This window comes from Anastrepha obliqua, chromosome 3 (assembly GCF_027943255.1).
Source record: "Anastrepha obliqua isolate idAnaObli1 chromosome 3, idAnaObli1_1.0, whole genome shotgun sequence".
Classification (NCBI taxonomy): domain Eukaryota; kingdom Metazoa; phylum Arthropoda; class Insecta; order Diptera; family Tephritidae; genus Anastrepha; species Anastrepha obliqua.
The window spans coordinates 134,855,089-134,874,521 of NC_072894.1; the positions used below are offsets into that span (position 1 = coordinate 134,855,089).

General features: G+C 37.2%; 2 protein-coding genes across 7 annotated transcripts in view; one reads left to right on the forward strand and one right to left on the reverse strand.

Moving 5' to 3' along the window:
• LOC129242807 (calcium-transporting ATPase type 2C member 1) overlaps positions 1-19,433 on the forward strand; it is a 128,765-nt gene that overhangs the window by 86,232 nt on the left and 23,100 nt on the right. For all 3 annotated transcript variants that reach the window (XM_054879658.1, XM_054879660.1, XM_054879659.1), the window contains exon 2: positions 2,043-3,756. In XM_054879658.1, coding sequence (XP_054735633.1) covers positions 2,043-3,756 — 1,714 coding nt within the window. The remainder of the gene's footprint in view (positions 1-2,042; positions 3,757-19,433) is intronic.
• On the reverse strand, positions 9,946-14,801 carry LOC129242808 (uncharacterized). Of its 4 annotated transcripts, XM_054879663.1 has the most exons (7): positions 14,615-14,788; positions 13,436-13,477; positions 11,231-11,341; positions 11,008-11,150; positions 10,735-10,947; positions 10,318-10,471; positions 9,946-10,251 (listed from the first exon to the last, which is right to left on the reverse strand). In XM_054879663.1, the coding sequence occupies exons 4-7, from the start codon at positions 11,104-11,106 to the stop codon at positions 10,124-10,126; spliced, it is 594 nt and encodes a 197-aa protein (XP_054735638.1). In that variant the 5' UTR covers positions 11,107-11,150; positions 11,231-11,341; positions 13,436-13,477; positions 14,615-14,788; the 3' UTR covers positions 9,946-10,123. The 4 variants fall into 4 exon arrangements, 3 of the variants coding, with proteins under 3 accessions (XP_054735638.1, XP_054735637.1, XP_054735639.1); XM_054879662.1 differs by lacking the exons at positions 13,436-13,477; positions 14,615-14,788 and having other exon boundaries at positions 11,231-11,402; XM_054879664.1 differs by lacking the exons at positions 13,436-13,477; positions 14,615-14,788 and having other exon boundaries at positions 11,008-11,402.

A 19,433-nucleotide genomic window follows, 5' to 3' on the forward strand; every position in this document is an offset into this window, starting at 1 on the left:
GTACTTTGCATAAAATTTGCCAAATTTTTTTTAAAACTTTTAACTTTTTGCTCAGAATTTTTACAAGAAAGTGTAAGTTTCACGTAGATTAAAAATCACATTGATTTTTCAGAATTTTTTTCGGACGCGGTCTTGCGCATTTTCTCCATTTAACGCCTACATTTTTTTATTCGGAAGAAAACACCCAACACCGTCAGCCGAAAAAATTGTCAAAAATCAACACGATTTTTGAACCATTTGAAACTTTCAGTTTATTCTATCAAAATTCAATGAGCTATAAAACTGCATACAAGAATTTTCTAAAAAGTGCAAAAAGAGTAAAAAGTTCGAAGTTTTGACGAAAATTTGCTAAATTTTATAAAAAGTTTGAAACCTTGCTTTATATGGTAGTTGTTGTGCCATGAATTATATTTTTATAAAAAATAATTGAAATTACAGAATAAATAAATAATTAATCAAAACTTATCAATATGCGGTGTACACTTTATTTCGACGCTGACTGTATATCTATACCGCGAAGTTAGCGGAGACACTTTGCATATTGAGTTTTACAAATACATTTGAGTTTTTTATAGCAAAGTTAATCAATAAAGTGGATTAAAACTATTATAACCTAATAAAATGAGGTTGCGCAGCTGCATTGCTCTGAACGCAAGTGATTGTGGTTTTGTGATATAGAGGAAAAATAGATTTTTTTCTTGTTGTTGTTTTGTTGTTGTAGCAGCGTAAGCATTCCCCGTATATATCACTGAAGTGACAGTCCTTGGCCGGATATAAATCCGGGTCGTTCCGGTTACGTAGAACCGACTGTCGTGGGAACGAGCTTTTTTTTCTTATTTTGGTACAATTAAAATTATCTACAATTATAAAAAGCTCGAAATATCGGAATATATCACATTTTGAACGGGTCACTGAAATAGTGCACTTTTATCGAACTGCTACGAAAATAGAAATTAGTTATTTCAGATTGGCTAAGTTTTTTTATTTAAATACCTACCTGTTTAGTATTTTGTTGAGTATCCATTTTTTTAAACTGCTCCACAGTTGTGAGGTAAGTTTTCTAGTAACTTTTGGCAGCTCTCCAAAGTAATTGAGTTCCAGGCTTCCTGTAATCCTTTCCATAGTTTACTGGCATTTAGAATTTATTTTTTGCCCAGTTTTGACCTTAATAACGCTCTATAGATTTTGAATGAAGTTAAGATCGTACCCTTGTGCTGGCCAATCCAGCACTCTAATTTTTTCTTTGGGAAATCAATTTTTCAACACTTTTGCTTATCTGGGGTCGTTATCATCCATGAATAACCAAGAGGACTCAAAGAAATATGGTTCCATCGTATTTTTGAGAATATCCATATAAGCAACTTTATCCATGCTGCCATTTATTCTCACTATTAGTCCAACTCCATTCCAAGAAAATGACCACCAAACTTTCAAGTTACCTACCAAAGTGCTTCACGGTCTTTGTTTTGTATTGGGGATGTAACTCTTGGTCTTTTTCCGCATTGAACCAAAGTGTTCCCGTCAGCACCAATGAAATTAATTTTAGTTTCCTCCGTAAAAAGTATTATTTTTAGTAGCGGCTTTTTTCTGGTGACACGCCAATACAATTCATGAATTTTCATTAAGGCGTCACAATGATTTTATCCTGTTGAATTGTAGCCTTTCGCTCTTGCATCGTGCGAACTTTCGTTCTCTTTCGCATAACCAGCTATCCTGGCCTTCTCACATTAGCTACCTAAACTGCATATGGAACCATCCTTCAAAATCGCGTAAGGGGTTATCGCGCCAATCAACAAGAAAAATCTCGCTTTTAAATTACGGATTGTAAGTTAAGCTCGGAAGATTTTATGATCTAGTTATTTATGGCCATTTTATTATAAGTCTTTGCTCGTATTACTAATCCGTACCTACTATCTAGTGCTGTGTTGAAAATAAATTTCTTTATGAGTATCATTTCAAAATTCTGTCTTGTGTTGCTCTTCTATGATCGCAATCTGTTTCCTTCATAATAATTTCTTATCTATTTCTTAACTAAATTTCAGACGGGTTCAACCCTAACGCCCGAAATGTTGCTGACAACTTCCGAGTCATCAACGTACAGCGCCTCCGAGGTGGCCGGCCGTCTACAGGTCGACACACGTACCGGCCTCAAATGGACCGAGGCCAAATATCGTTCGAAAATTATAGGTCACAATGAATTGAATGTGAATGAAGAGGATCCCACATGGAAGAAATATATTGAACAGTTCAAGAATCCGCTCATTCTGCTTCTGTTGGGTAGTGCGCTGGTTTCGGTGATAATGAAACAGTACGATGATGCTGTCAGCATAACGATAGCCATAATCATTGTGGTAACGGTCGCTTTCATACAGGAGTATCGATCGGAGAAGAGTTTGGAAGAGTTGAAGAAGCTGGTGCCACCCGAGTGCCATTGCCTGCGAGAAGGACGACTCGATACGTTTTTGGCCCGTGAGCTAGTGCCCGGCGATGTGGTGTATTTGAATGTGGGCGATCGTGTACCAGCCGACATTCGACTTTTCGAAGCGATCGATCTATCGATCGATGAATCGAGTTTCACCGGTGAAACAGAACCGGGGCGCAAGAGCACAGAACTCATTTTGAGCAGCGCGACCAATAAAGATCACACGAATATGAAGAACGTCGCTTTTATGGGCACCCTAGTGCGTTGCGGCAACGGCAAAGGTATTGTGGTGAGCACTGGTGAGCGCAGCGAGTTTGGCGAGGTCTTCAAGATGATGCAAGCCGAGGAGGCGCCGAAAACACCGCTACAGAAATCGATGGACATACTCGGTGCACAATTGAGTTTCTATTCGTTTCTCATCATTGGCGTGATTATGTTGTTGGGCTGGTTGCAAGGCAAACCACTAACCGAAATGTTCAATATCAGCGTTTCCCTGGCAGTTGCGGCCATACCGGAAGGTCTACCCATTGTGGTTACAGTCACGTTGGCACTCGGTGTGATGCGTATGGCCAAACGAAATGCTATCGTCAAAAAATTGCCTACCGTAGAGACGCTCGGTTGCGTGAATGTCATTTGTTCGGACAAAACGGGTACGTTGACGAAAAATGAGATGACAGCGACTGTCATCATCACATCAGACGGTTACATGGCCGATGTCACTGGTGCCGGTTACAATGACCAAGGCGAGATACATATACGCAATTGCAATAATGTTGAAATGGCTAAGGCAAACATCACCAACTTGCTCGAAATAGGTGCGGTCTGCAATAACGCCTACATACAAAATGGCACACTGCTCGGCCAGCCCACAGAGGGTGCACTCATCGCTGTTGCCATGAAAAACGGCATGTATGCCACAGCGGAAAACTATGTGCGCATACAAGAGTATCCATTCTCCTCCGAACAGAAAATGATGGCTGTCAAGTGCATACACAAATACAATAATAACAAGGAGGAAATTTTCTTCGCCAAGGGGGCGTTAGAAATGCTGTTGCCGCAGTGCACGAAATACATGTTTGGCACGCAGACAGTGCCGTTAACAAAGCAAAATGAAGCGGAATTCCTAGCGGAGGCCTACGAAATCGGGCGAAAGGGTTTGCGTGTGCTGGCATTGGCCAAAGGACGCAGCCTACAGGATCTAATCTATTGTGGTCTCGTGGGTATCACTGACCCGCCGAGACCATTGGTGCGCGAATCCATTGAGATGCTGATGCAAAGCGGTGTGCGTGTCAAGATGGTAACTGGAGATGCACAAGAGACAGCCATGGCAATTGGTGAGTGAAATTAACAAATTTTGCGTTTTATTTGCGGAAAACGATATGCGTGGATTTTATATTAATTCATGTATGTGTATGCAAAGGACATTTATTCTCTATGTATGTATTTGAATTCTGTATATAATCCTCAACTTATTTCCAATCATATTAATTTCTTTTCTTCTGTACTGCTCAAGTTTTAGTTTTCATTTAGCCTTCCAAACAAAAAAAATGTTGCTCTAAATCGATATAAGGCAGAGAATTTGTGCAATTATCCAGCAAAAATCTCAAATATGTTCGGCTTTAAAAAATTTGTGTGATACGTACGGCCTTGCGCCCAAAAGTGTGTACACAAATTTGCGTTGTTGGTAAACTTTACTTATCAGCATCTGTCGTTGAGACTGACGCCAGTGCGATGTTGTAAGTAACCATAATGTCACTAAAATCATTAAAGCTACAATAAAGACTGCCAATCCTCCTCACCAATCCTTTTAATTGATTTGCCCCAAATAGCAAAAGGGAAATGATGACTTTCTGTTTGTGTGTTCCGAAATTTCTTTCAACAAACTTAATGTTGCTAAATTTGTAGATGGCAATCGTCCGCTCATCTCGAAGTTTGGATCTTCAAGAGTTTCTCATTTCTAAATGTAGAAAATGTGAAATTTGTGCACACGCTTGTGTGCCCACTGCTGCTAGTGAGCGAAGCACCCAGCACACGATTTTTTCATGCTGAGAGTGGGAGAAGGTTTTTGAAGGCTTCAACTACAGTTGTGACTAGAGAAGATTAAATGCATTTTTGTGTATTCGCTGCTGACGCGTTGAAGCGCTTGGGTATACCAAGAAATTAATTAACCATGTTGGCATTCGACTATGATGCAAATGCGGAACTGACAGAGAAAGGGGGCAAATGCATGAGGAATACAATGACTATTTGGAATTGGGTTAAGGAGCGTGAGGTAATTGCAGATTTGGAAAAGTGTGGCGCAGAGGTGGGAGTGTTACTGAATATAACAACTTAAGGGGTCTCTTGAGTGAGGTGGCTATGAGTGGAGGGCGTGATGAATGACACGGGCCGAAAGTTGCTTAGACTGGAAGGGGGTGGACGATGTTAAAGGCGCTAAGTGAGTATTAGTAAATGGGTGTGAATCATATTCTGGCGTTTGTAGTCGGAAAAGCGTTCAGATGCTTTGCTTTTGTACATTTTAGAGGGGTATAAAGAAACAATAAATGTGAGTGTTCAAAACAAAAATGGAGAAAAAGACTTACAGAAATCCATAGCGACTTTGTTTCAGCAATATTTTTCCAATACTAAGTTTTAGTACTCCACAATCTCTCACATTGTTTATGCTATTCGGCAACGTTAAATGAAGAGGAGAGCTTACGTTTCAACTTGCAAATATATACCGAGATACACGAGTCGACGAGTATTTTTTGTAACTTATCAATAACAGTTCCTGGATTCGGTACTCATCCAAGCAATAAGAGTATGTCCAGACATTGGTGCGCAAAATTTGCATTTATTTATTTTTTCATACCTTTAGGATCCTCTTGGTTGAGATAATAGAAATAGAGGCAGAGACGGAGATTGAAATAGAGATAGAGATAGGGGACGTAGATAGAGATAGAGAAGAAATGGAGATAGATATAGGGATAAAGATAGAGATTGACATAAAGATAGAGATAATCTATATTCGACGTCAGTGCAGAAAATAAACAAACAATTTACCAATACGCCAGTTGTTCGTGCTGCTGCGTTCGTCTAGCATCATTTTCTTGCCTCCAATCAATGATGTGAAGTTCCACAATAGTTCGTGTTGCAAAAGCTTGTACCGTCTTCTATTTTTCATCCTACTCAAGTATTTGTGGGACTAGAGTATTGAGCGTTAGAAACACACCGGTGATATATCATCGCGTTCCTTAGAGAACCTGATGCAATAAAAGGCCACATGTTCGACAGTATCATCTTCGTCCAAGAATTTTGCTTCGTCGCAGCATCCATATCCGTTTAAAAGCTGCGTGAGGAAAAAATGAACGTCTCCGTGTTTGCGACAAATCCACTCGTTAATCCGTGGGGTCACCCTAAGCATCCAACGCCATTTTCGTGACTAGTCCCATTTCTATTGCCGTTCAACCATCGAGCTAGAACGTTCTGCTTGCTTGAATTTCTCTGCCGACCTGGACCTTGCGGGCAGAGATAGGGATAGAGATAAAGATTCGCCGTCAGTACAGAAAATAAACAAACTATTGTGCGGAAATGTATGAAACCCCACATGTATTGGGATCTTACGGCGCCTAAGGCACTAAGAGTGGGGGAACATTGAAGCATGATGGTGATAACACAAAATAAGTTATTCTATTAGCCATTATAAGGTACCAGTAAGGTAGAGAATAGGTACCTATATCCAAATTTCAGGCAATTTGCCAGTTTTTCGGCCCCTCACGAAAGGTTTTTTTGTATTCTAAACCAAACTCCCCGGGGGAAAATTTCCATATTTACATAAGAAACGAAGAGCTGCTCTGAAAGTGTGTTATTATACAAAAATACAAATGATAATGTGATGAAGCTCAGTCTGTTGAGTAAACTGCATGAAGTACAGTTTTCCAACTCAGCATAACACTATTGCCCCAGGATGCTTCAACGACGTGACGGAGCGTTATAATCAAGAGAAGCCATTTTGGGTGTATGTCTTAATGTTGTTCCACAAACGGAGGGACCTACAGTTTGAAGCCGACTCCGAACGGCAGATATTTTTTTTATGAGGAGCTTTTTAATGGCAGAAATACACTCGGTTTGGCATTGCCTGTCGCGCCTCTTTGCATTGCCTTTTCTTTATATTCTGGACATTTCTGTAGTAAGGAACAGCTCAATACAAGTAATTGTTTTCGATAGCGTTGCAAAAAAAAGATACAATAAAAAATGCAAATGCAAATTCCAATGCTGCTCGCATATCGTGATTTGAAAGCTCAAGATTCGGTGTAATTAACAAAGGATAAAATGGACACTTGTAAATTTGTAAACTGATTTACACTAGCAGAGATTAAAGCCTAGAATAAAGTGGTTACGCATTTGAGAATTTCATATATATTAACTACCGCCTTCTATATATGTGTGAATTCCCGTTTCATAGCTAGCTTTGCAGGCGTTCTCTGCCACAGATTGCTGTTACACCAGTCTAACCTTATATCTACATATTTGTAGTTAGCGCCATCTACATATGTGTGAATTTGTGTTTAATAGCTTCACATTTGATAGCTTCGAATGCATCTTCCGCTACAGCAAAATAGTGGTATAGCCTATCCGCATTTAGGGTACTCTAACATTCACAAGGCGATCCGAAGTAGTTTCATACTATAATTTTTGGTATAACTCCAAAGAAAAGCATGACATTTTTGCTTTGAATAACGACCTTATCAGCCTGGAGATCAAACGGAGAATCACTCTTGCTAATAGGTGTTATTATGGGCTAAGTAAGCAATTGAGTAGTCGAGCCCTCTCTCGCATGACCAAACTGACACTTTACAAGACGCTCATCATACCCGTGTTGCTTTATGGCGCAGAGGCATGGGTAGTGTCACAAAGCGATGCAGCCGCTCTTGGGGTGTTCGAGAGAAAAGTTCTTCGTAAGATCTTCGGTTCTGTGCGCGTTGGCGAAGACTACCGTTCAAGAATGAACCACGTGCTGTATGAGCTCTACGTCGACATTGACGTAGTTCAACGCATCGCCATCCAACGCCTGCGTTGGCTAGGGCATGTCGTGCGTATGGATGAAGAAGCTCCAGCAAAGAAGACTTTCGAGGGTGAGGTCCAAGGGAGCCGACGCAGGGGAAGACCATTGCTCCGGTGGAAAGATCAGGTGGAGGAAACCCTATGTTTGGTGTACAGAATTGGGGAAGGTGCACAGAATTGGAGAAGGTGCACGCGGAACAGAGGCGCCTGGAGAGAGCTAGTGAGGTCGGCCGTAACTCGGTAACGGGTTGTTATGTCCACCTAAGTAAGTAAGTAACGACCTTAAGGTCCGACTTATATATAATATATATTTCTTTATCCTGTTATTCAGCACTGCACTGCAATTCTTATTGCAACTGTTTTCTTTCTCAGAAATTCTTTAAGAAATCAGAGTCGCCATTAGGTCACTTGCATAGTAGGGAAGTAGGTCGGAATAAATATTGACTTAAAAGCGAGAAGAGTTAGTGTTTGCACGGTTCATACAAGGTCCAGCCTAATGTAACGCTCGATTAGCAACTCGAAGAGAACCAGAAACAAATGCATATAAATGCAATAAATGAAATAAACAAACAGGAAGCTGCTGCAATTGTTTGCTTAGCCGTCCTAAACTCCATTACTCAGTTACATAGCAAATGGAACAGAAGATGTGCTCGACCTTTAGCCGAGTAAGTCCCACTTGACACAAAATGCAAATTAAGTTGTAGCAGATTTTGTTAGTTGCAAAGTTTAAATTAACTGTAACGAAAGTTTCGTTTGCTGAAAACTTCGTATTTTCCAGAATGTGTGTGCATGTACATACGCCTGAGTGCATGCTACGAAAATTTAATTTCATTGTTTGACGCTGTGTGCACAAATGTAATCGCAACTGACGTGGCAAAGAGCAATCGTCAATTTGTATAAACGTGCTGCTGCTTTCTAGTGTTTACTCTGGCCAAGTATAAGGACTGCATCTCTACTTACTCGTTCGCCTTTATTAGTGCTTTTTTCTTTGGCTTCTGTAGCAATTTCTAGCTCATTGATTTTTTATTATTTGCTGGATTTTCGTTTTCTCTTCGCTTATCGCTTCATTGTTAGCGAATTTGGCTCTCATTTTTATGTACATCAGTTTTTCATAGTGCAAGGTAATCAGCGAGTTACTTTACATATTTGCGGTAAGGTTTCTGCATTCATTTGTGTGAGTGTCTACAGCTGCCATCAGACAATGTTCTCGTTCTGCTTTTATGCGCCGGTTCTGCAGCTTCCCCGCATTTTATACATCTTTGTTAGTGGTTGAATTAATTAACCGAAAGGGAGCTAGTCAGAACCTCCTTTTTGTAGCCACAAGTATTTATTAATCGTTACTGTCCACCACACACATACGTACATATGTGCAATGGCATGGCAGAAGTACCTACAGACAAATCGCTTTCGTATGAGCAAATTGAGCTCTCGTACCTACACACATACATACATACTCGTATAAGCCCTGCAAACCAACTACCTGCTATTTACCCTGCTAACTTGTGGGTATCGTTCACCTGTGAAGTTGTGAGCTTTGTAGTAATTTTATATTCTACGCCGTGCACTTTCTACCTACTTCCAGTCTATACGTGTGATGATTTTATTCGCTCGCACTAACAGAAATTTCTCAATACTGCTGTGCTGCTCTAATTGACATTCAAGTTGTGAATGATGTGGGTAACATGTAGTGAACAAAACCTTCTGAACTCATGAATGTTGTTGTTAACATGTAGTGAACAGAATTTCATGAACTAGTGAATTTCGTTGTTAACATGTAGTGAACAGAATCTTTTGGGCCGGTGAATGTTGTTGTTAACATGTAGTGAACAGAATCTTTTGGGCTGGTGAATGTTATTGTGAACATGTAGTTAACAGAATTCCATAAACTAGTGAATTTCATTGTTAACATGTAGTGAACAGAATCTTTTGGGCTGGTGAATGTTATTGCTAACATGTAGTTAACAGAATTGGATAAACTAGTGAATTTCGTTGTTAACATGTAGCTAACAGAATCTCATGAATAAGTGAATTTCGTTGTTAACACATAGTTAACAGAATCTCTTCAAAAGGGTAATTTTGTAGGTAATACTTACGGATCCTATATACAATAATCCTTCAAAATTACTGATACAAATGGTTATTTATTGAATATTGAATCATTTTAATATTTATTTAGTTAATTTTTAGTTTCTAAAGAAAATTAATACAATTAATATAATAATTTTTTTAGTATGTTCTATTTATGTACAGCTATTTATATTAATTTACTATTTACATTACAAAATTACGTTAAGTTTTAGTTATTTATTTTAATATTTACATTATAAAATTAGGTTTGGTGTTAGACAAATTTTAGTTTTAGTTATTTATATACATGAATTAGTTTAGTTTTTAGAAAAGTTTACGTTTTAGTTTTAATGTACATAAATTAGTATAATATTTACATTCTTAAATTAGGTTTTGGTGTTAGACAAATTTTAGTTTTGGTTATTTATATACATTAATTAGTTTAGTTATTAGAAAAGTTTACGGTTTAGTTTTTATGTACATAAATTAGTATAATATTTACATTCTTAAATTTGGTTTTGTGAAAGTGAACATGAATTTAAGTAATTTGACATTATAAAATTAGGTTTAGAAATATTTTAGTTTTAGTTATTAGTTATTTTGAATATTAATTTTTTGTTTTTGTTTTCTAACTACTTGTTTATGTCGGTTGTGGCTCATTAAAACCGCTTTGCGAATTTCAGCAAAGACTTCGCTTTTCGGGGTGCTATTAAATGTATCTGTTGGATATACATAAAAAACATGTTATATATATAAAAAAAAGTATAAACGAAAAATGTAAATACCGAAAATGAGCTCCAGACTTTTGAGGCCCAAAAGCGCCGATTTGTTGGCTTTCCCCTCAAAGTTGTAATGGAACAGCAACTCGTCGGAGTAAACGCGCTTCATCACCCCTTTGATGCATCCTTTAGCACCCCTCAGCTTCAGCAAAATATTTAGCTAGAAAAGATAAAATTAAGTTATTTATTTGATTAAAAATTTTTTGAGCTTATTTGATATTGAACACCCTATTGTACGTAATTTTATGTAAATCATAGTTGTTTGAGTAGAAATAAGTATCTCAAAATTTGTGAAATCTCTTATTTCGGCAAATTTTGAAAACGCTATACGGAGAATTCTTAGATGTTACAATTTTAATTTTACAATTTAACTCAAGCAACCATGATCACATGTGTATATTGTATAGTAGAAATAATAGTTACCATTGCTTCGGCGTATGACTTGGTATTTAAGAGCTCCTCCAGAGTATTAATCGCATCCTGCGATGTTATTGGGAGCATACTCTGAATCTTGATATACTCAGGACTCAGAGCATCTCCCGTGATGCGCGCAATACTCTGGTGAACTCTTGTCATCACCACTTTCACTTCCCTCATCAGCTGCCCCTGGACCTGACTTTCCGCTCTTTCTGGCATCTAAATAATAAAAAGCTTATAAAGTTATAATTCATTACTTCAATAAGATACTTGTATAACCTTCTTTTCGAAGTCCTTGAAACTTCTTTCCACCTTACCCTCTAGGTCCCGTAAGGTGGTCTTTATTTCCCCCAGTGATTCACGGATTTCGCTCCGCATTTCTCTCAGCTCCTTTTGCAAAGAAGCCAGAGAAACTGGTTCACCTGAAATAAATGTTTTTTTAACAACCTCGCAAAAAAATAATGGTAAGAATTGAAATTTATTAAAATATAAAAAAATTTACTTGCAACCGCAGTAGCATGGTTGGATACCGTTGCGCTGGGGGAATCTGGGATCGCTGTACGCCTTTCGTAGGGCTGCGATACAGCAAACCGCTTACGCTGCACGGCAGACCCTAAAATGGAATTAGTTTTAAGTATGAATATAAATATTTACAATTCTGTTAATATATTTTTATATTTATACCTGTAAAAGTAGGGGGGCCCGAGCGTGGTGGAGAAATCATTTCGGTTTCCGGAAAAAAAATGTCCTCCATTGTATTACTTAAAAAAAAGAACGAAATAAATTATGTAGAATGGGGACAAGAATAAGCTTATTTCTATCGTTTATACAAAAATATTTATAACTTATATCACTACGACTAATTAGGATTTCATTACTTAATACTTCACCTATACAAATACCTAGCCCTGACATAGATTCTACTGGCTCGATAAAATAATTTTCTAAATTAGAAATAAGGAGTGCTTTAAAACTGTTGGTTTCTTTATCTAATCCAACAATTTTAATGGGCCCCTTATTACATTGAAAATAACTATCTTTATCTTTATTAAAATCTATTATAAAAAGGTCGTTTTTAGAAAGTTTGCTAGAATCTGAAATTTTTAATCTTTCCGATATTCTGAAAAACATTTGCTGCAAAATTTTATTAGGTTTATTAATTATTTTTTTTAAATGCTGCATATAGTTCTCAAATTTGTACGCGGAAAAATTGTCTAAAGGACCAAATTCTCTAACACAATCCGAAAGGTGTAACAACCCGTGAACGTTATAACTTATTAGATGGTCGCCATAAATATTTCCGAACAAATCAACAAATTCCTTTAACAATTCATTGGCGACATTCGATTCTACGTTAAAAGATTTCTCACAAGAGAGAAATCGAATTCCGGCGTGTAGTAAAAGAAAATGATAATATAAATCTTCATTAATGCAGTCTTTCAAAACAAATATCCCGGTATATAATAAAAACTGCCGGAATTCAGTTGACTTCCAATTACTTATCTGGTCAAGGTCTCGGCTAAGCCGGCTAAACTCAGACGGTACGAACCTGTTAAGAAGCAAAAGCTTCTCATTCATTTTCGTAACGTTACCTTTCTTGACAAGTAACTGGAGCAATTTTTTTGTTACACCCAAATCTACTAAATGCATGGGTTCAAGAGGAAATTGTGAAACCATGCCAAAGTTAAAAGATTCTAGCAAACTTTCTGCTTGCTTAAATTCTAAACTATGATAACTTAAATCTATTCTATTTTTAAATGTACTATTTGTTCTTAAATTTCCAACTTGCTTCGGGAAGCTTACCCTTCTTTGTGTATAGACGCCCTCGATCGTGCATTTGGAACAGGAGTTCTTTGCCGTATGCGACTTAACTCCTGTAACAAATGCACGAGCGGGGGCGTCACAACTAAATAGTCTTATATTAAACGGCTTACATACTAGATTGCTACCTACCTTAACCCCGTTCTTCCTCAAAAAACTTACTTCCTCACAAAAGTCCCTCAAAAAATCGTTAACGCTACCTGGCTTACTCATCCCTGAAAAACACGCTATCGTAAATGGGCCTAACTTAGAACCTACGACATATCCTAAAATCGGCCAAAGACACCTATTACTACTCTTAAATAACTTTAACCCATCTATCCCAATATCAATATTTACTACCTCACAATCTTCCAATACATTAAATTCTGCACCCCATAAATAAAACTGAATACCTATATATAAAAACTCACCTCCAGGAATTAACTTAATATTAACTTTTTGCCTACTTGTACCTAAAAGAGACCTAGCTGACAGTGGCAAACCTTCTACACCCATAAGTTTTAGAGTCCTAAGCAAATCGTCTACGCTATTCTGAGGAATATTATTACTAACCGCCCAGGTTGACAAAAGGAACGCATTTTCTACATTACTATCCCTATCCTCTGAATAACTATCTACCTCAACATCTTCTACATCTAAATCTTCAAAAAACACACTGTCATCTCCGCTATCTATATCATATTCTAAATTTTGCAAAGCTACTCTACTTGTTGATGGTAAATCATCATCGTCTAATCTGTTGGGAAAGTTTTCATTTGCTTCTACGTTAACATTTTCATTTAATTTGCGAAATTTCGCTATATTTTCCTCATAATTTTTTTTCTCTTTTCCCAATAAATTAGACAACGTTCTTTTACTCATTGTTCTAACTACGATACTTAACCAATTCCTCCGCTGCGTGTACGTGTGTGTGTATTAATGTGTTCTACAAGAAAAATTAAACACAAATTTCAATAATTAGAAAAAATACATATGTGAAAGATATACAGTAGAAGCCCGATAAGTGCAATACCGATAACTGCAATTTCGCGGAAAGTACAATTCGATCTTGAGTCCATAGAAAACTCGAAAAGAGCAATAAAAAATTGCAATTTTCGGGCGCAAAAGAATTCTTGTTCGAAGAAATTGTTTACTTAATACGTCAATGTATTTGCGTTCATCACGCTATTTGACTGTGACTGGTGAATCAATATCTTGTGATCCAGAAGCCATTGAGCCATTTAAGGAAAAATTGACGGCGAAAATCACTGAAAAAGGATATGTAACATCACAAATATAATGCATATAAAGCTGATGAAACGGGGCTCGTTTGGAAACTTTTGCCAAATAAAACCTACGTTTCGAAAGATGAAAAGAGTGCTCCAGGCAACAAAGTTTCAAAAGATCGAATCAGTGTTCTTTTGTGTGCAAATGGTGATGGCAGCCACAAAATAAAACCATTAACGATCGGCAAATCTATGAATCCTCGTTGTTTTAACTTGACAAAAATTCAATACAAAACATTGCTAATGGAAACCATAATTAGTGAAAAAGATTGTTCATTACATGTTGAGCCAAGCATGGGGGAAATTGCTCCCTGAAACGATTGTTAAATGCTGGAAAAGCGTATTGGGTACAAGCCCAACAGTTGACGCGATTATTGAATCTAATCCAGACGATATGCCATTGGATATCGAAATTGACGACCCCCTTCTTGTTGTAGGATTACAACGGTTAAATGAGATGGTCGAAAACTATTTGGGTGAAGCAGACACAGATGAAATCCGCAATTTAATTTTGGAATTAGGAATAGATGAAGGTGATTGTGAAGCTATGTTTGTTTGCATGATATCCGATCAAAAGCACTGGAAAAGTATTACGAGAAAACGCAATCGAAAATTGCATTGAATAGAGTTAAAATATTTTTCCCTAGGTATTCCTCGATCCACAGGAGAAATTCGCAAAAGTGCAATTTTTCGCTAAGTGCAATCATTGCTGAAATTTTCCAATTGTACTTATCGGGCTTCTACTGTAATATCAGACTAAAAATAAAATAATAATTGAAAAATTACAAAATACTTACTGAATCTGCCCTGGATGCTGGTAAATTTTCACGTCTCCCTTTTAATGAAATCGCTTACGACCTAGAAGTTAAGGATAAAAAAGATTTATTAGTTTAATAATATAGATTATTTATATAAACATATGTAGATATACACAACTTTTCACAAATTGCTTATATGTATATGCATATTTCTTATGCATAAATGGAAAAGTGTATGCACGTTCGTGTATATAAATATTTACATACATATATGTATATCACAATTTTATTCTTATCCTACAAACGTGCATACATTTTTTCCATTTACTTACACTGCGCACGCGACTGCTATTAACCAAACCACAAACAGAATTTTATAATGCCAACAATTGGCTTCTTTAACTATGGCATATGCACATCTTTTTGGTTTGGATTAATCGCACTGATCCTGTGACACATTTCTTGGCCACACAATTATATCAATGCACATATTTATATCAATGGCCACACAATTATATCAATGGGCATATTGAAAAGATTTGTTGCCCATAGCTATGAGAAACACATATGCATTTGAGGTTAGGATCCCCGCACTGATCCTGTATGGGCAACAAATTACTTTTCAACCCTTATTTTTCACAAAACACACTGCGCAGTGTACGTATGGATGCAAAAGCTATGACCACCGACACTGGTCATGCTTTTGCACATTTTATAAACGAAAAAGAATTTGTTTTACATTGAGCAAACTTACCAAAAGAAAGATCCCCGCTTTGTTTTCTTCTTTAATTTGGAATTGAATTGCTTTTGTATTGCTGATGCACCTCTTGAAGTTGTGAATACGTTTTGCTGAAAATAAAAATACATTTTATTAGTTTAAATAGATATATAATTGCAAAATTTACTAAAAATTGTTGAACTTACCTTTTCGCTTGGAGATTTTCATAGAATTAAACGCGATTCATTTTTGTATTTGACATTTGCAACTTGTTTTTTGCTGTCACTTTCGCACTCACTATAGTTAAGTTTAATAAGTATTCACGAAAATTATGAGATAAATATATGTATAAACCAATCAAAAATGACAAAAGAATTAAATGTGATTGTGTGGGTATTATTGGAAAAATTGAGTGAATGTGTTGGTAAAATTGGAAAAACTGGTGAACGTTGGTTTGCAGGGAGCATATTTTTACATACTAACACATACTTGCACATCTTTAAATATTGTACATATGTATCATATGTATGTGTGAGCGCATGTCTGTCGCCCAACCGAAATGAATTATAGCAGACCATTAAACTTTGGCTTGACACTCAACTACATTTTCGCAATTTTCACAATGTCAAATCGTGTTGTGATCTATGTACGTGTGTGTGTGCATACATAACTGAGACGCTTCGTTCCCTCTTTATCTGCCTTGCTTGCTGTAGTTGCCATACTCTGCTCCGATAGCAGCTCTATGCTTATGTGCTTTATTTTCTTCGTAGCTAAACTATCGCCGCATTCTATCGCCAGTTGTCTACTTTGTCTCGTTTGCCGGTGCTTGCATAGCCTCCCCACCAGCCTGTGTGTCTGCAGTTTGAATTGCTGAAATTCCATTTGCTCTGGCCCCCTTCTACTCACTGAAAATCTTTAAGCTTTAAATAGATTTTTAATGCGTTTAAATTTTCGTTAATGTGTTTTTGCAAAACCGCTATTAATTTGCGCTTTATCGCATTTAAATTCTAAGCTGTTGCTGTTGTTGGTGCCATGTATCAATGTACCAACGAATATCACGATCTCGTACCCAATTCGTGATTTGGTGGCTTAAGTGCTTATGCACAATTCAAATGATAATATTTTTTTTTCAAGCTTCTGAAGCTCAAGGCCACTCATTAAATTCGCAATTTATTGATTCTTCGCATAGACTCTGATTGCTAATGTACTTATTTACATTGACATAGAAAAATAATCTGGGCGCCTACCTTTAAAATATTCAACCAAAAAAAACCAAAACACCAAAAAAATATATACCGAAGCTACCATTAAGAGCTTAAAACAGCAGCATTTTTATCGATAAGATATTTTAGCTTAATATATTCAGCTTGTTTCGGCTAAGCTCTCAAATTTTTCTTTGTGTTGTGCATCTGAGTTCATTTGCTGCTTACAAAATATGCAAATATTAAAGCTCAGAGGGTATAAAATCAATGTTTACTATTTCTAGTACCGTTATTGATTGTTTTATGGTCTAATCGAGTTTTGGCGAGTTCAACAACCTATTGCTTTGCTCTCTCTGTCGAAAGTAAAGCAAGCCAAAAACTCTGCTCAAGAGAATTTGAGATGTTTTTTTCAACTAAGAGAAAACGTAGCTTTCCCCTGCCACTGAAAGTGGGTAGACTATTGATTATTACAAAAAAAAATGAATTTTTTCCAATCGGGTATCGATGTATAGTTATGTACATCAATAAGCTCATACAGATAGCCATTTCATGTGAAGATTTACGTAAAGATCAGCAGAGCTTCCAGCTTCTACAGAGACTCAATGCGTTTCTCTAAGTACAGGGTTGGCCATATTAAATTGACCCATGTGATTATTAAAAAAATATGGAAAAAGAAACATTTTTTTGTGTTTCATTGTGAAAAACATTTAATTTAGTTCAAGGAGATTCGTTTACATCACTTTTTGAATATGATATCGCGCAAGTGGTCGCCCTTAGCTCGTATAGCGTAATGTGCCCGTTTTTCGGCGTTTTCCATAGTTTTGGCCAGCGTCTCGGCCGATATGGCGGCTATTTCCCGTCGGATATTGGCCTTAAGTGCGCCTAGTGTCTTTGGCTTGTTGACGTAAACCTTAGATTTCAAATTACAGTAAAAAGTTATAGGGTTACTCAATGGGTCAGTTTAATATGGCCAACCCTGTATCATTGAGAAAGAAGTTCTGTTATTTTTCGCGGCTTGCGACTTCAGAATGACCCAGTCATGTATGATTTTGCCACGATTCTAGGCTTGCAGGTATTAGCGTAGCGTTGCGGTGCCAAGTTTTATTCAAAGTACCCTCACACAAGCTATCGATTTCGTGGAGATCTCGTTGTTTTTTAATGCTCGAGTCCAGGCAACGCCAATGTGCACCATTTTCTTATTCTGCCAAACCTTAGGGAGTTTGTCCTCTTATTTGACTACCCTGTTACTCGTCACTCTGTACTGTGTACCTTGTACTTTAGTGTAATTGATTACTAGAGGTCGCGAACTATCCCTGTCCCACTTCTTTATTACCAGTCACTCGTTTTTTAAGATTACGTACTCGAGTGCAATCTGTAGGACATTTCGGGCAACATCGTTGTAGCCTCCCCATTGCGTGGTAGCGCAGCAGGGCCCGGAACACCTTTTGCATAGGAATTGCAACTATTTTAGTAGCTAGTACGAGTCAGGGGACTCTCGAGACGGTTTCATCGCAGAACGAGAAGATTGGGGAGAACCTGTGGTCTATTCCTGGAAAGACATGATCGCGTCAACTCAGGGATCACTGGGCTAGTGTGCAAACGGGCAAAGTCGCGAGATCCTTCTAGCCACGGGTAGATTGGTGGCGCTCGAGGGAACTTCTAATGTTAACAAAGCCGCAGCTCCCGAATTTGGTAGACATCCTTACCGGACATTGGCTGTGAGGTGTTCATGCGGTGACTCTTGGGATTGCTTGAAGTCATTTCGGCGGAAGTTGTCCGGAGGACGAGGTGGAATCATCCCTTAACCTTCTTGTCAGCTACCCTACTCTGGTCGCTTTTGTGGCTTTGATTGAGGCATTGGAAGGCAACATTACTAAAATTATTCCTGAGATACAGACCGAAGTCTTCCAGCGAGTCATTCAAAATTGTTATTTATTGATGGCCCAATTACGGCGCAGTTGCGCCCACCATTTGAAAAGGATTATCTTTAAAAAATAAATGTCGTAAATGTTTCGACACAAATAAACTAAAGATTGCCAAATCATTTTGAATTTTAGTTGTTTTATTTTTTAAATTTATTTTTTAATAAGTAATATTATTTTTTAATTTTTTTTCATTTCATGTTTTTTTTTTTCTTATTTAAATTTGTTGATTTTTTTTTTAAATTAAATTTTCTAAATTTATCACTGCTTACAAGGAAAGGCGGCAAAAAAAAAAATAGGGATCTTTCTCAAGTATTTCAACATTTCAAAACATAGTCGTAAATATTAATTACCGAGTTTACTAGAAAATGTCGATTTTGTAGAAAAACTTGGCTTATCTAAGGATATAATTCCTTCTTTAAATAACTGGAAACAACACTTTATTATTAATATGCCACATTTTTTACTGCAAATTGTTTGTGGAATACACAAAACATGTCCCCTGCTGTCAGCGTCGGTATGCCGTTATTAATAATCCATGGGTAAACGACATATGTACGTAAGAAATTTAATCAATTTCAATTGACGTCATTAGTAAGTTTTCCCAGCGTGTCAACCAACCCACTACAAATGTAGGTATGCGGCTATATTTAAATTGCCCTCAGCTGAAATGACCTGGAAAACATAAACCACCGACCTAAAATCTACTTAAAATCTGTGAAATTTCGAATGAACTTTTACCGCTACGTTAGTGAGGCAAGCGACTGCGGTGAACAATACAAAACACAACGTCTGTATGTGCAAGCTGTGATACTTAGCAACACATACAAATGCACGTATATGGGCACATATAATTTGAGTGCTACTATAATTCCTTATAGTCAGGCAGACACTAAAATTGTATCACCCAATGTCATGATGTGCACTAACTACGTGCTGAATGCTAACAATTTTCTACAAACATACATATGTACATTCATACATACATACGAGTGCACACATATGCATATATATTA

Excerpts from the sequence above, each read along its gene's own strand:
- LOC129242808 (XM_054879663.1), bottom strand. The coding sequence starts at position 11,106 with ATGCGGAGCGAAATCCGTGAATCACTGGGGGAAATAAAGACCACCTTA. Across the intron at positions 10,948-11,007 it reads TCAAGGACTTCGAAAAGAAG|ATGCCAGAAAGAGCGGAAAG; the intron begins GTTATACAAGTA and ends TTTATTATTTAG. Across the intron at positions 10,252-10,317 it reads AAGTCTGGAGCTCATTTTCG|ATACATTTAATAGCACCCCG; the intron begins GTATTTACATTT and ends TATATCCAACAG.